The 16913-nt window shown below is 34.9% G+C and overlaps 1 protein-coding gene across 1 annotated transcript; it reads right to left on the reverse strand.

Annotated features, from left to right (window-relative positions):
- Nucleotides 1–8307: 8307 nt before the first annotated feature.
- On the reverse strand, nt 8308–8916 carry LOC149242733 (F-box/kelch-repeat protein At2g44130-like). The gene has a single exon (XM_089370977.1). It carries the CDS (start codon nt 8914–8916, stop codon nt 8308–8310), a length of 609 nt encoding a protein of 202 aa, XP_089227103.1.
- Nucleotides 8917–16913: the final 7997 nt, after the last annotated feature.

A 16913-nucleotide genomic window follows, 5' to 3' on the forward strand; every position in this document is an offset into this window, starting at 1 on the left:
GAACAAACTGAATATTTAGTGTTGTTACCTATTTGACTTGAATAATATTTTTAATTAGTGAAAATGAGAAATAATTTAAGTATGAGCACAACTGGTAACTTCTGGGAAAAGGAAATTGGAAAAGAGAGTTGCTGGAAATAAGACCCTAGCTCCCTCCCATAAATAGAAGATGATTCCAAGAAAAGGAACTGGGGGGAGGGAAAAACTGCGTTGTTATGACAGGCAGGAAAGTGTGAAATGGCTATGTCTAGTGATTATGCAAGTGAGCTAGGGGGGAAATTTTGGTCTCGAAAGATGAATCTCAAGGACAAGTGGTTGACTATTAGTGGGAGAACAGAGGTGATCCTAGTCTTTGGAGAGCTTCATTACTACAACATTCCAGTTAAGTGGAAACTCTTGGAAAAGACACTCTGAAGCATAGAACAAAAGAAAAATAATGTGTTTTATAGTGTAAGAAAATTATCTAGTGGTATGATGAATATGAAGCCCACAATAGAGATGTTACTTTAATTTACTCATTAAGTATCGAGAAAACAAGCAATAGAGTCAAATTTAATTGGAACCAATGGTTTTAATTCTATTACAGTAGGAGTTATTTTTAGTTAAATTGAAACTTTCTGGTCGAGGAAAAACTTTCATATGTAAAAGACTCAAGAAATGGAACTTTCTAATCATGGAACCAGTTTGGAAAATATCTAATAAGAACTGGAAAACATATACAAGTAAAAACACTCATGAATTTTGAAATAATCAAGTCGAATAACCGAAATGCATAGAACGTTTTAGAAGCAGGATGAACTTTCTTAAAAAAAATAGAACCATCATGGCAGAGAAACAGAGAACCATTCTATTGTCCATGTATAGAACTGAATTGCAAGGAGAGAATTTAAACTAAGTTCTTCTCAAGAGAATACCAGTGTACAATGAGGTAAGAACCAAAAAGCCGTGAGTTTGTCGACCCTGGTTTAAACCTCGGAGAACTGCAAAGTGCCGAGGAAACTTAGGGGGGTTCATTAAGTAGATTATATCACCCTACCTACAAATCCCATAATCCTTGCAGGAGTCTTACTAAAAACCCCAAACTATTCCAAAACCCCCATTTAGTCTACCCTACTGAATTTAACTTCTAAGCAAGATGAACAAAAAAATCGGGAAATTACTTTGCAAAGAAAACAAAGACAATTTCTATTCAGAAATAGTATAGAGTAGAGTAACTAATAGGAAATGAAAAATAAGAGAAAGGTAAGATTCAGGGCAACACCTCAATAATCAATTCTAACCATTCTAAAACTGTGCACAACCACGAATATGAAGTTCATGAACATTTGGAGAAGGACAAAGATATATATATATATATAAACCAAAATGGAATTCTAGATTTAAGTGACACTCAAAATCATGACTTAGAACATAATAAAAATCCCACATGGTTTGTGACTCTAGGAAGCCAGCCAAAGTTGGCTCAATAGTTTGTACCAGAGGGGAAAAACCCTCCTTAGAATAAGCTTAACATAATAAATATGTCCACAATCATGGTCTCTGAACCAAAAACCAAAAATGGAGGACTCTTGAATATACAACGGAGTTAAATAACATGCAATTCTTAAACCCTTAAAGGCATTCGCCAAAAAAATAGCTAACCTAAAATAGAGGAAAAGGATTAACCCTATTTGAAATAGAATTGAAGCTCTATCTTCAATACCTAGCAATATACCAACTCTGAATTATTATTAGGATTGTAGACCATCATACCCAGTGGAAACCCTTGAATGGTGTCTCTGTTCAGGTTAGCCACGAACGCCATTCGGTAACAGCTACAAACTTTGGACCCGTAACCGAGATCTCCTGCAAAAGACATACACTGAAACAAGGTGAGAGTTTAGGTTTTCCATAACTCAAAGAAAGCTCATCCAACTGTTAAGAAAATATACAACAGGCTAGCAAACCTAACCTGTTACTAAACTCACCCGAGACAGGCTCACTGAGAGAATGACCATGATTCAAACCTCTGAGAGGACCCCATCTGAATCCTAGAATGAAAATTGAGTGAGCTGTGAACGGGAGCAAGAATCAGGAGCCAAGGAAGCAACTCGAAAGTGAGTCATTGTTTCAGCATAAAGGGAGGTGTAAGACACTGAAACAGATCCAGTAGTAGGATAACCCTTCAGTCTATCCACAGTCGATGCAACGAGGGTCTCAGGGTGATACCTGTGGTAGAGCGGACCTCCCTACGCCATGTACCAAGGAATGGAGCAGGCAATTAATACAAAACTAGTTTAGTGAAAAAGCAATTAATCAAACTGTAATATGTTGAATTTAGAGCAACGAGAGAGTTTGATTTGCCATGGTTCTAGCAACAATAGTCATGGAGGGTGAATCCAATAGCACTGGAAATAAATGAGACAACACAGACACATAACCCAAAACGATATTTCGAGATTACTCTTAGAGCAGAGTCCTGTCATATTTACTCAATTGTATCCATTTAATAAATGTTATGGTTTAGATATACCAGTTGCAACTTTGTAATTGACATAATCGATATACTTGTAATTTTAATTTTTTTTACTGTAATGTTTTACCTTATGTATCAATGGGAGTTATGATAAGGTTTTTATGGGTTAAGTCCAATTATAACCAAAGTAAGAGTGGGTTGGTTATATATGTGCCGGCTTAAGGTATAGAAGGTTTATGAGGTGAATAGAGTCCCGATATATAGGATTAATGAAGGGCAGACTATGTTAGTTAATAAATCATTCTATAGAAATCTATTGAAAGGGCCCTAGCCATTAAGGATTTAATATTTGACTCAGTAGAGAGTTAAAATTCCTAGGGGAAAATAGATATATGCATTTTACATGAATATTGTGGGTATATGTGAGGTTTCCTGCGTCACCTTCCTTACATAAAGAGTCAATAAATGCATTGTATGTGACAACATCAAGGTATATTTTTCTCCCAGACATTTCAGAAAAGAGCATCCTCACCTCATCCAACATATGTTCCTTACATAAACCATCAATAACCGAATTGTACATGACCACATTAGGGGATATTTTTTTCTGTGGCATTTAAGAGAAGAGATTCATTGCCTCATCCAACTTTCCTTCCTTACATAAACCATCAATAAATTCATCCTATGTGACCACATCACGGGATATGTTTTTCTCAAAAATTTTAGAGAAGAGATTCCTTCGTCATCCAACTTACTTTCTTTACATAAGCCTTCAATAAGTATATTGTATGTAATAGCATTTGGATTACACCCCTATTATATCATCAGATACAATAGTTTGTAGACCTCTTGTAGCTTACTTTCTTTGCATAGCTGATCCATGAGCGTGTTGAATGTGAATGTCTCAGGTTCATAGCCCTTTTTCAACATAACAACTAACAATCCAAATGCCTCGTAGGATTTCAGGCCTTGCAGAGGCCATCTATTGGGGTATTATACATAACAAGACTACGTGCTTGTTGTTTTCTCCTCCTTTGGTTGAAAACCTTGATAGTCTCCTCGACTCTAAACTTCTTGCAATGCCCTTTGATTAGTGTAGTCAATCTTACAACATCTCGAAGATATCCATGTTCTTCTATTCCTTCGAACACTTTCAATGCATAATCGAGTCTGTTTGACAATGACAATTGATGATTCAAAGTTATGAGATCTAGAATAATGTTGGTTTCAATCATAATTTTGTAAATAGAGAATGCAGATTTATATCGATTTTGTCGAACTAAGCTACTCAACAAGATATTGCAGGTGATGAGAGAGGGAATGGGTGTAGATTTAGGTGATAGCAATTCCTTGAAGGTATCAAGTGCCTCTTGAAGTATTTTTACGTGACAAAGTGTTTTATGTGTGTGTCTATAATTGTGCTCAAACTGTAGAAAGAAAGTAGATGAATGGAGATGTTATTTTTGCATAGGGACAATAGTGCTTTCCTCATGGTAGTAGGAACTATGTTGTGTGAGCACAGGAGAACCCCTGAGAAATAGAATTGTGTTTGTATAGCAAGAACTCCAATCTCTAAAGCCTCCTATACTTGTGTGAGTTGAAAGTGCAATATGAGATTAAAATGAGTAGTGATTTTTTTTCCTTCAAACCCTAATTTGGTGGATTCTTTATTTATGTGAAAAAGGTGAGTTGATGTAGGAAAGGCTTTAAATTTGATGATGGCTTACCCTTTTTTCTTCTTTTTAGCCGTAGATTACAATTAATTCTAACATAAACACATCACCATGAACTTTCAAATAATTTTGAAAAAGGTCAAAATGACGGGGCTATAAAAAAATCAGAGCTTCAAATTTATATATATATATTATATATTTATTTATACCAGGTTTATACTCTGCAATGTGGTCTTTTTTTAAATAAATTTTATTTAAGTATCAATATTTATGGACACTGCTTCATAGGCTATTCATTCTCATGTACTAGAAGTTATTGACCTCTTAACGACAAAAAAACTACCTACTACATGGATTTGAATAGGTGTGGAGACACCATCTATATATTTATCTATCCCTCCCTCCTCCATCTCTCTCCCTCCCTTCCCCTGCTCTCCCTCTCCAATTCTTCTATATCTCTTCCCTCTTTTTGTCCTCTCTACCTCCCTCTCCATCTTCCTTATCACTCCCTCTCCCTATCCACCTTTATCTCTCTAATTCTTTCTCCTTACATCCCTCTCACCCCTCCAACTCCATCTCTATTTACCTCCCTCTCTGCACTCCCTCACATCCTCTCTCTCTCTCTCTAACCCTTTTACTATATTCTTCCATGTCTCCTCTCTCATTCTCTCCCCCATTCTCTCCATCTCTCCTTCTTTGTCTCTTTATCTCACCCCCAAACATACACACTTTCTCTCCTTGTCACTCCCCCTATCTCTACACCACTATTAATCTATGTCTTTGTTCTTACCTCCCATATATATCTAGAGTTAATATATATTATGATATATTAATATATATTATAAAGTAGCAAATTTAATATTGTATTAATCCAGAGTTAATAAATTTAATAATATTACTATTATAATATATTAATATGAGTATTGGATTTAATAATAATTACTTAGTAAGGCACTCCATGTGAAAGTAACTCTCCTCCTTGGCCACCTATACCTTCATGATCCTTTGATCCTAATGTTAGACAATTAAAATAGTCTAAACCATTCTATTGATTTTAGACAAGTATTAATCAAGTATTAATGAGTTATGGTTATTCAAGTTATCTAGGTTTTCCTTTTGAAATAACTGCATGTATTAATCAATTACAGTTATTCAAGTTACACTCATCTCCTCTTAAAAGAATTGCATTTACTTTACTTGTCATAGTTTTTCCACAAATTTCATTAAGAGCCCCCCTAATATTCTCTATAAGTTGGGAGATGGCTGCACTAGATTCTGTTTCATTTGACAATTTTAACCTTGTTTTGAATCATATTTGTTTTCCTCGAATGAGTTTTCAATATTCATACAATTTCCAGAAAACATGGCAACAAGCCTTTTCGAAATCAATTAACATTCCAATTACACCAAGCAGAGGGGTTGAAAACCCTTTATAAAATGGCATATGGGCATCGTATGTTTGTGTTATGTTACTGCTCTGCGATATTTGGAAGTGGAAGAAAATGGAGTTGGGAGCACAGATAGCCTAGAGACAACCAGAGGACATGCAGATGGAGGCAATGGTTTTAATCGAGTGGAGAATGAAGAGGGCTATGTTTTAAAAGGAAACAAGCTGCATGCTAACTCTCATGGCAGCAAGTTCAAGCAGGTTGACTCAGATTTGGAGTTGAGTAGAGTTTCTGTAATGGCTACTCATGGCTCCATTAGTACCAATGATAAATGAAGGCCACCTCCTCTTTTAACAAGAAGCCAATTTCTTGATCCCTTTGCTCAAATGTTCTAATATTTGTAACCTACTCATTTGCTAATGACATATTAATTGGGTTTTGTTTTAGTAATCACGAAATTGACCTGGATTTTAGTTTACTAATCCTGAAGTTGACGGAATATAAGTGAACAAAAAAATTATTCGATAATAATAGGTAGAAAAAAATAACATAATAATGTACTTTCGACTTATTCTGTACCACTCCATAACTTTTAAAAACTTAACATGCGGATATTATCCCTATAGCATATTCGTGTTTAATAAATATTTTGTTCTTTAGAGAAATTCAGGTAGTACACATTTTGGATTATAATTTTTAACTTCTCAACTAATTTGAGTAGAGTAAGGATCCTACCTATTGGCCAAACAAGGACGGAATCCACTCTCTAACTTCTCAATAAAGCTAATTGCATAAAGATTCCAATCATTTTTATCACTTGCATTGATTTGCTGTAGAGTTGATAACATAGTGCAGGTTGTACCACATGCATGTTTGGCTCCATAGGTGGTCAAATTTGTATGGCAAGGTATTTTAAGTTATTATGTGGTGGTCATTTGCATGTGATATATCATGACATTAAGTGAGTTAATCTTTTTATCCCACTCACATGCAGGTGATACAAATTTCATGAACATTAGTGTTCTTGGATAGTGTCTTAATGGGTACCTAATTTAAAGTTGGTGGTGGACATTTTCTTGATGGTGGGGAGAGATGACAAGTGTTGCTATGTTGGCCATTAGATCCATCCATGTGAATTTTTGATTGTATGGTTGTAAATTTGTAGTTTATGTTAACATATTCAACATCTTAATGAACTTATTTTATTTTAACTCATTTTCTTATATTTAATCATATAAATTTGATTTATTTGAAAGATTTATTTTTCTAAAAGAATTATTGTGATGAAAATGTTTATCCAATTCAATATGATATGTTTTTCATTAAAAATTGATAAAATCATAATTTCACTTCTTGGCATTGAAAATGGATTTTGAATCTCTTGATATTTCCCACAAATAGATCTCATATGGTCCACTCATCTAAAAATGGTAATTTAGATTGGAAAATTGTTTATTTTCCATTGGTGATAAGGTTTTATCTTCCAATATTACTTAATATCATGATCATTTCAAAATCTAATATGAAAAATGGTTTACTTTGGTTGAGATGATAATTTCAATGTAATACTTAACAATCATTTCATTATTTTTATTAAAAAATTATGTATAATGACAGTGTTCATTCAATTCAAAATTATGTATAATGACAGTGTTCTATTTATCATACCTCTTTAAACCCTTTTATATTTGGCCCATGACGTTATTAATTATTTGTCCCACAGTATTTGGCCCATAGTCTTAACCTAAATATAAAGAGGTTTATGGAATAAATATAAAAGGAGCTTTTATTTATTTGCCATACTTAAAGTTTTATTTATATTTTTAATTACTTGTCATAACTCTGGTGTAAATATATCTAAAAAAAAGGTTTTATTTATTTATCATACCTCTAATTTATTTATATTTTTATTTCTTTACCATACATCTTGTTTACATTTACATTTACATTTAATTTTACATGTTTATGATTTTATGTGAGATCTACTTTATGTTTTTATCTTACGGGGATCTACCCGGAATTGGCAGATGCACTTTATCTGTTTGTGAAATGTTATTATGAAAACTTGTTAACCAGAAGTAATAAAATTATTATCAAAAATTTGTTTATTAAAATATTTTTTTATCTAGAATTTGAAGATATATGTTTGTTATAACAGATTTTGATATTAAAATGAAAATGTTGAAGGTATTGAAATAATAATTAGCTTAACTATTGATTGATGGTTTAAGTATTTTATTTAAAAAAATAATTGGAATTAATGAATTAGAAATTGAAAACTTGGCTTATTCAAAAAATTAATTACAAATGTGAATTAGACATGTGCATTTTCTTTAGTGAGAGATCTTGTTGTTTTCCTTTGCATTTCAAACAACAACCAAACAACCATGGTCATTGGTTACTATTCCATGCACTAGTAGAAGAAAAAGAAAAAAAAGAAAAAAAAATGAAATTAAACTAATATTATTCTTTATATTATTTTCTATATTTTAAAGAAGAATTTGAAACAATTATTAGGCTTCAATATAAAGAAACAATTATATCTTAATAACTAGTCTCAACAAAAAGTGGAGAAGAAAACTTCACATTGGTGTATTAAATTAAATTCTATTTTACAAAAAACTTAAAAAAGTAAATTCAAAAGTTGAAAATAATTAAACCAACTTTTAAAATTATATACAGAATTTTTTAACCAGCAAAAACTGAAAGAAAAACCATTTCCCGTATGAACAACGAAAACTAATAACTAAAATAGAATTGAACACAACACAATGATTAAGTTGGGCGTGCATCAAATCTCCACCGTTGCTGCAGATAGGATGATGCCCACAAAGCGCTTCCCACCAGAACAGTGAAGTTCAGTCAACTGCCTGGTTGACATATTGAATAGATAAGATATATGTTTTTCTCGTTGCCCCATTCCGGTTACAAAAAATTGGTCGCACCACTGTGTACCGCACGTAAATCGGAAGCCAATATCGTGGGGAATGGGAATAGTAGATACAACACTCCAAATTTCCTTCCCCACATCATACTTCTCCACCCGTCCTTCTAGGGTGAAAACGTACAACTGCCCCCCACCAGAAGAAGAAGAAATGACACAACTTCTCCAAGGTTCTATCCTGAAATGTGCCCTTCTCCACGTTCCCTCACAAGGATCGAAAACTTCTGCCCTTTCACCATCGTATACCGTTACTGCAAGTAGGACGGGAATCCTGATATCTCTTTGAACCAGGCAAATAAGCTGCTCGCTCGTCCCAAATTTCTTCCTGTCACCATAGAAAGTAGGGCTACTTAGTATAGCCTCCCAGCTTTTGCACACAGCTTTCAGAGTATCGTGTGATTTGTAAGGCATTTTCAGCAAACACTTTCGAACGACATCCTCCGGAATAGCCTCCATTACCACCCTTTAAAGACCAATTTGCTGATCGATCGACTTTACCTGGAGTTTTACCACATATAAAGAAATAAGGAAGAAAGTGAACCACAGTAACTCAAAAGAGAAAAGTGCAGTTAAATACATAGTGGAGATGTGGAAAACCAAATTTCAAGCCGACTAGAAATCGTTAGTGGAAAACCTAATTTCAAGCCGACTAGACATCGTTAGTCATGTCCAGTCATGAAATCATTAAATGTTATTTATTAGTAATATGAAAACAAATAATTTTTTAATTCACAATATAAAGAAGGTAAATACTTTTACACTGCAATGTTTTATGTAACAACTATTTTGACTAGATTTCTCTTGGGGAATAATATATATATTAAAAGCTATTTATTCATATTATGAAAAATATATAATTTTTGATTTATAATATAATGAAGTATTTAATATAAATTTGACATGTCAATACTTTTACATCTCAATGCTTTATGTAAAAGATCATGACCTCCACATGAACATGGCTTACCTTTATGGAGGAAAATTATATACATATGTGGGGCATGAAATGGGTTTAGTTAGTTTTGCAATTTAAAGTTTTTAAATGAATTTAGTATTTCATTTTATTACAACATATTTTTTATTATACCTTTAACTCATTCAATGTTAATTCATTATCAACTTTTTATATTTAGAGTTTTTAATTTGAGATTTCGTATTTTAATTATGGCTAATAATTATAATATGAGGATGGTAAAATATTAATAATATAAAATGTGGATTTGAGCTCTATTGACAATAATAACAAAAAAAGTTGATGGATGAGAGTCTCTTTATTATGAGATTAATAAATTGGTGTATGAAATACCCTTGACTGTTGCACCACCACATTGGTCCATGAGGGCTCCTTGTTTGTAGCCTGAGGGACCCATATTTGGGTAGCAATTTGAGTGGTAAAGTCTATTGTGGTGTACAAACTCTACCTCCCTTTCGAACATAACCTGTGAGGCTATAAATGAGTACAAAGAGTGGACAAGTTAAAAATCCTTCAACACTTTCTCCTAGTTCTCCTTTAGAGGTATGATAATCTCATCTCACATTAGTTCTCCTCAATTTTTTTACATGCTTCAACCATGATATGTCAACTACTACATAGTACATCGTAGAATGGAAATGCACTTACATATGACACACTATACTTTCACAACATGGAACTATGTTATCTTGGTTTATCTTGTTCACTTTAGTTTATCTAATATGGTTTCATGTATGAGTTTCTTACTTCAACATGGCATTAATGTTTCATAGGTGTGCTTTGGATGTGGTGGGAATTCTATGTAATATAATAATGTATAACAAGAATCTTGACTTTTACCTTTTCTTTCCCATGGTCGGTCATGGTTTTCTTGTAGATATGTTATAGCTTCACGAGTCATCCCATATTAGTAGAGAACTCGAACGAACATGTCATACTTCATATCACAACCATATGTATTACTTTGCATCTTTCGTTTTCACTTTTATTACATACATCGTATTTTTGAGTGAATTATTAAATTATCATAAGTCATCCATCTAGGTCCTAATAAAAGTAATTAAAACTCATGTGTAAGATCCTTTAAAGTCAAAATGTGAAAGTTCTTTAGGTAGTGTTAGTGTGAGTCTTTTCATACTTCCATTAGGGATCAAAATTTGCTCTTTTGCATTTTCATAGTAGGAGTCCCATACTGTAAATATTGCATCATTCCATTAGGTCATGATATATGTATCCACTGATGCTTGTTCTCTCTTCAGCTCCTCCCTCATAGACTATACTTGTTGATCCTCCTTCATATTGTTTTCAGTCATGGTTCATAAAAAATTTGTAGTCCATTTCATTAGGTCTTAGGGTTTGATTTCATTGGGTCTAGGGTTTCATTACCAAGGTTAGGAAACTGATTTCCAAATGTAAATAAAGGTGAGCAAGGGTATGAGGATGATAAATAAATCAGGAATGATGGCTTGAAAGTCAGAGTTATTGAAAGTTTTATTTTTGTAACCTAATGTAATTTTCACCTCAAAAGCCCTTTTTGAGGTGAAAAGAGAGTATTTTAGTGCATTTGAATTTCTTATGTAATTTTAACTTTCAATATGTAATAGTGGATCTCAGCTGCATCACAATATTTCTCCTTCCTACAAGACACACCAACACTGCAGAAATCAGGTTCAGTTGAGCATTTGTCCACCTGCAAAAACACAAAGAAGAAAATGCATCAAAACAGAGTTTAAAAGGTGAAAGTGATAAAAAGGAAAAAAAAAACATTAGAAAAAGGGGTTTGAGGAGCTAAAGATTAATGTTAAGGGCCTATAAATATCTTCTTGCCATTTATTTACCTCTTACCATGCATTGAGAAAACCAAAGCTACGTTTGGGCGCTTTCAAGGAAAAATTGTGATAACAGAGTAGGCGTTGCACGTTTCCTTTTGGCAGTATGCGTTCTCTTCAGGCGTTGTGCATTTGACAAGCATTGCGTGTTCTCTTAAGGCATTGTGCACTCCCTTGATGTGTTGTGCACTTGACCAATTTTACACTCCTTCAGTCTTCAAGCTTGCAAAATCTCTCCTAAGCCCTAAATTAAGTAAGTATTGCCATTTCCCTCTCATTAAGGTTATTCCCTTCATGCTTGAAGAATGAAAATCGTATGGTGTTAGTCTCTCACTCCAAACCCTAAGTATTTCTCCTAAACCCTACTTTTACAAGAAAATTTCCCATTTCTCCAAAAACACCTAATCTGCACCCTATATTTCCCCTCAAAAGCTTCTACCCATCAAACCCTCATTCACTCTCATTTACCCTTCCCTTCCTTTTTCCTCCCTACACCCTTGCATTCCCATAACATCTACCTAGGGTTTCATTTAAAAAACACCATGGCTGATGAGGAATATAGACCACACAGGGAAGAAGAGGGATCAGACAAAAAAGGAAACAAAAAACAAAGAAGACCACATAAAGGAGGGAATATTCACAGATTTGAGCCCACAGATCTCAAAGAGCTTCTAGCCTCTCCCATGATAGTGACATACTTCAAATGGTTAGGGTGTTTTGAGTTTTGTGAACAAGTCCAAGCAGTTTAGTACCACCCTAAGTTGACCAAGCTTTTCTTAAATAGGTTTCAAGATAATCAAGTCACTCTTACAAGCATAGCCTTGACATTCTGTACTGCCACCATATCAGCTACCACCGAGACTCCAGAAGCTGGGGAAAAATGGTTCAGGCAGGGTGAAACAGAACCACATTTTTATGAACCATACATCAAACCTAGATACAGACATGAAATAAAGGGCTATATTCCTTTCTCATACCTCCTTGACAGATATGCACCTATGATGAAGATTATTATGAAGTATTTTTCATCTAAGGGAAGATTTTCCAGGCTCTCTTCCTATCACATCAGATTGCTCATGCATTTCACTAGGGTTAAAATGCGCAATATACCCTGCTATCTTTTCAGAAGTGTGGAGAAAATGGCTTACATTGCCCAAAAGAGAGAACCCGAAGATGAAATGAAAAGCCTATTTCGTCATGCTCTCATACAGATCATAGTTATTTATCACCTTAAAGAACTTAACATTGCGTGGAGTACATTCATTGCCAACCCAATTTTCACTCATGCTTCCACTCAAAATGTTCAAAACATGCCATCATCATCACATCCACCGTCACCTCCATTATCACCTTCACATGCACCTATTCCTTTACCTGATAGGAAACATGACAGTGGCAAAGAAAATAAAGGTAACCAAGGTCAAAGCAGCAATTCTAGAAGGGCTCGTTCAGGTACCATGGTTCATACTTATTAGAGGGGACATATGCAAGTGTTTTCCCTACATATTATTGGAGGGGCCTTGCCTTCATCATCGACAAAGTAGGTACATAAGGGGAAGAGAAATGTGGTTGAAATAGAGATGCAACAACAGGAGGAACACCTCCATGAAACTGAGCAAGATTTTAATCTAGTGAACTTAGATGAGGAGGGTGAATAGAAAAACCCTAGAATGCTCATCAAAGAGAAAAATGCACTAATAGTTGAGTTACAAGTGAACTTGCAAAGAGCCAAATACATCATCTCTTATTACAAATAGGAAAACAAGCAATTGGAGAGTAAGCATGAGCATATGGCAGTTCAGTTCATCAATGCCAAAAGAGAGGCAAAAAAGGCTAAGGTGCAACTTGAGGAATCTTATGATGAATATGGTGAGCCCATGGAGGAAGATATGCCCAGGAGAAGGCCTAAAGAGAGCTTTGGAGCTTGAGAAGGTAAAAGAAGCCTACCTTGAAAATCAGCTCACCTTGAATGAACAAATGGGCCAAATGGTGAATGAGAACATGGAATATTGGCTTGAGAGGGCTAACACTCACCATGAGGGCTTGTAGGTAAAAGCCTCTAGAGATGTAGAGGTGCAAAGGAGGATGGAAAAACACTATTCCATGAGGCACAAGATTGCTAGAGCTAAGCTCAAAAGTGCTCAAGCAAAAATTGAAGCCCTAGCTCACCAAGAAGAGAAGGATAAGATTAACCTATTGGTGGAGGCCTCACTACAGGCCTAGTCACCTTCAACATCATCCATCACAACCATTTTTTAGGAGAATTGGCTTAGTTTTTTATTTCCTAGATGTTATGTGATTTTCAGGCATTTAACTTATCAGTTCACTAGCAAAACGCCCAACATCTAGGGCACTGCGCACTTTTTTGGGGCACTTTTTAGAGAAGTGGGCCACCATTGGATTCATAAGACCATGTACATACAGGAAAACCATGCTTATAGGTGTGAAAGTGAGATTTTCTTGTTGAAAAGGCCAAAAAAACACGAAAATTTCATGCTTCTCCCTACTTTTTGAGCTTGGCGGTGTGCATTTGAGCAGTCTTGGGAGATTGCAATTTTGGAAGGTCAAATCAAGCTCAAATTGGAAACCAAGGGAAGTTTTGGAAACGAGAGAGGACAAGCTTTCCAATGAGCTATCATGAGCTAGATTTGGAGGTCAGGAAGGCAACTAAAAATTAGCTGGAAGTTGGCACTACACACTCCCTTTAGGTGTTGCACGTTTGACACTGGTGCTGCACACTTGACAGATTGCTATTTTTTCACTGTTTCTTCTAGAATTTACTTTCCACCTATGGGATTTTGATCTTTCACTGATGAAATGTAAAATCATGATGTAATTATTGTATATTTTGGTTACCTAGGGTAGATAAATCTGATAAATGGCCTAGGTGGCATGTAACGAATCAATTTCCATCATCTTAGGGATGAGTCAATTTGACCACCCTAGTCTTTAGCTTCCAGTTCAGTTTCTTGTGAAAATCCTCCTCTAATGGATTCAACCACTGAGGCTAGGATGGGTTGTTTTGAATCCTATATTATGTATTTTCTTAGTCATTTTGTGGGTTGGACTCACTTGGATGCTTAGAGCTCGATTGTACATCATTGTAAGTAGTTTGGCAAGGAGATTAATCAGATTTGCAACTATTTTTATGGGATCCCTATGATATGGAGTTTTAGCACACTTTCTTCTTTTGTAATCATTTGTTTACATGATTTATGTATTCCATCATCCATTTCATTACTTCTTATTGAATGTTATCAAGTTTGATAGGTAGAATCCATTGTAACAGTGCTCTGCCTTGGGAAATAATTCAATATTTCATGTTTTCTATTGTTTGAGAAGGATCCATGATTGTCACATGCCCTTCTTAGCTCCTCATCAGTCTTAAACACCTCACACTATTAAACCTAAAGTGTTAAATCATATGCCTACCTTGCCCCATAGAACATCCTGCATTTCTGACCTAATTCCTAGACCTAAACTACCCAGCTCCATCTGACCCAACAAAACACCAACAAATTCAATAAAAATTTTTCAAGCTACTATACCTAGCCTAAAATCCTTTACTTAATCCAGTCATCTTGCCTGAGATCCTTATGGAGAGAGTCCTCTCCTAGCCTACTAGGGCTAGCTACTAGGCTAAGCTTGGTTTGTGGTTACCCTAGAAATTGTCCACCTTCAGCTTGAGGTGAAATTAGGTGATAAAATAGTGGCGACCATACTGGGGAACGAGAGATAAATCACCCCAATAGTATATTTCATTCAAAGTCTTGAACTTCAGATGATGAGTTTTATAATTTCTAGGCTGAAATAGGAAAGTTGTAAAGCAATATAGAAAAACTTCAAAATTTAAGCATACGTGCTTTGAGAAGGTACACCAGATCCAATTGAGAGCTTAATCCCCAGTCATTGTCGATGATTCTCACAAGATTGGGAAGAAACATAGGAAACCTACAAAGAAATTCAATGTTGTTGAAGAACAATTGACTAAACAATCAAGTGAAGTTTCTATTCCTCGTGTCCACTCACTCCCGAAAAGGTTATATACTCTGCAGGATATTGAATTGATATAAATTTTGAGCAATGTTTGTTTCAATGGCTTGATCAAATATTTTTTGACTCTTCAATATCTCTTGATAACCCTGCTAAATATTTGTTTACCCAAAGTAAATCAGGATCAAAGATTATCCATGGACTTTATCAGTTACAAAATTTTGTCTCAAATGTAGACACTAGGGTGAACACAGGCCATCTTTTGATTTTTGAAGTACTTCTTTTACATCTACTACAACTAAAACAATCCCCTACCCATTGCTTTCATCTTTGCAGATTTTTAATCCACCTGTTGTTGCTGCTCCTTGAATATATCAAGTACCACAAATCTTTCTTTAAATCCACCTCCCGCACCTCAAGTCATGGCTTCCCAGTATGCACCCCTTGTTTTACCTCAGAATCTTGGTGCTATGCCTACTGATTACCAAAGTAAGCTACAACTTTTTGATGCCACTCAAAACATCATCACAGCTCAGCAACATGTTGATAGAATGAATGACTTTTTTGACCTTCACAAAGTAGAGCTAGAAGATGTGACTATGAGATTGTTTGTCCAAATCTTTGGAGGTGAAGTTCCAAAGTAGTTCAGAGCTTTACCTGCAACCTCTATCACCACTTTGGTAGTCTTGCATAGACAATTCCTAGATCGTTGGGAGGTAAAGAAGGATCCACACCAAATTTTATCTTAATACGAAAATATAAGAAGGAATACTCGTTAAGGTGTGCAAGACTATTGTGTGTGGTTTAGTGTAGTTTATAATGCTATTTTGGCCAACTTTAAACGACCAAAGTAGTTAGCCTTGCTCAAGTTTCCAGAGGGTTTCGATGCTGATATGGCATATCAGTTACGAGAGGGAGATCCCACCACACTTGAAGATATGCAAAAGAACGCTATAAGTGTAGAAGCAAATCTAGTTCTTTTATCTTCAGCTCCTCCCTCATAGACTATACTTGCTGATCCTCCTTCATATTGTTTTCAGTCATGACTCATAAATAATCTGCATTCCATTTCATTAGGTCCTAGGGTTTGATTTCATTAGGTCTACAGTTTCATTACCAAGGTCAAGAAACTCATTTCCAAATGTAAATGAAGGTCAACAAGGATATGAGGATGGTAAATAAATCAAGAACAGTGGCTCGAAAGTCACAGTTACTGAAATTTTATTTTTGTAACTTAATGTAATTTTCACCTCAAAAACTTGTTTTTGAGGTGAAAACAGAGTATTTTAGTTCATTTGAATTTCCTATCTAATTTTAAGTTTCTATATGTAATAGTGGATCTTAGTTGCATCAAAATACTTTCCTTCCTACAAGACACAACAACACTGCAAAAATCAAGTTAAGTTGAGCATTTGTCCACTTGCAAAAAACACAAAGAAGAAAAAGCATCAAAATAGAGTTTAAAGGTGAAAGTGATAAAGGCAAAAAAACATTAGAAAAAGTGGTTTTATGAGATGAATATTAAAGTCAAAGGCCTATAAATATCTTCTTGCCCTTTATTTACCTCTTACCATGAATTGAGCAAACCGGAGCTATGTTTTGGGTGATTTCAAGGAAAAATTGTGAAAATAGAGCAGGCGCTATGCGTTTTCCTCTTG

This window comes from Pinus tabuliformis, chromosome 8 (assembly GCF_031772625.1).
Source record: "Pinus tabuliformis cultivar Carrire ecotype Pingquan chromosome 8, CPIR1, whole genome shotgun sequence".
Taxonomy (NCBI): Eukaryota; Viridiplantae; Streptophyta; class Pinopsida; order Pinales; family Pinaceae; genus Pinus; species Pinus tabuliformis.

What these genes read in the sequence shown, in the direction of transcription:
- LOC149242733 (XM_089370977.1), bottom strand. Translation starts at nt 8,916, where the DNA reads ATGGAGGCTATTCCGGAGGATGTCGTTCGAAAGTGTTTGCTGAAAATG.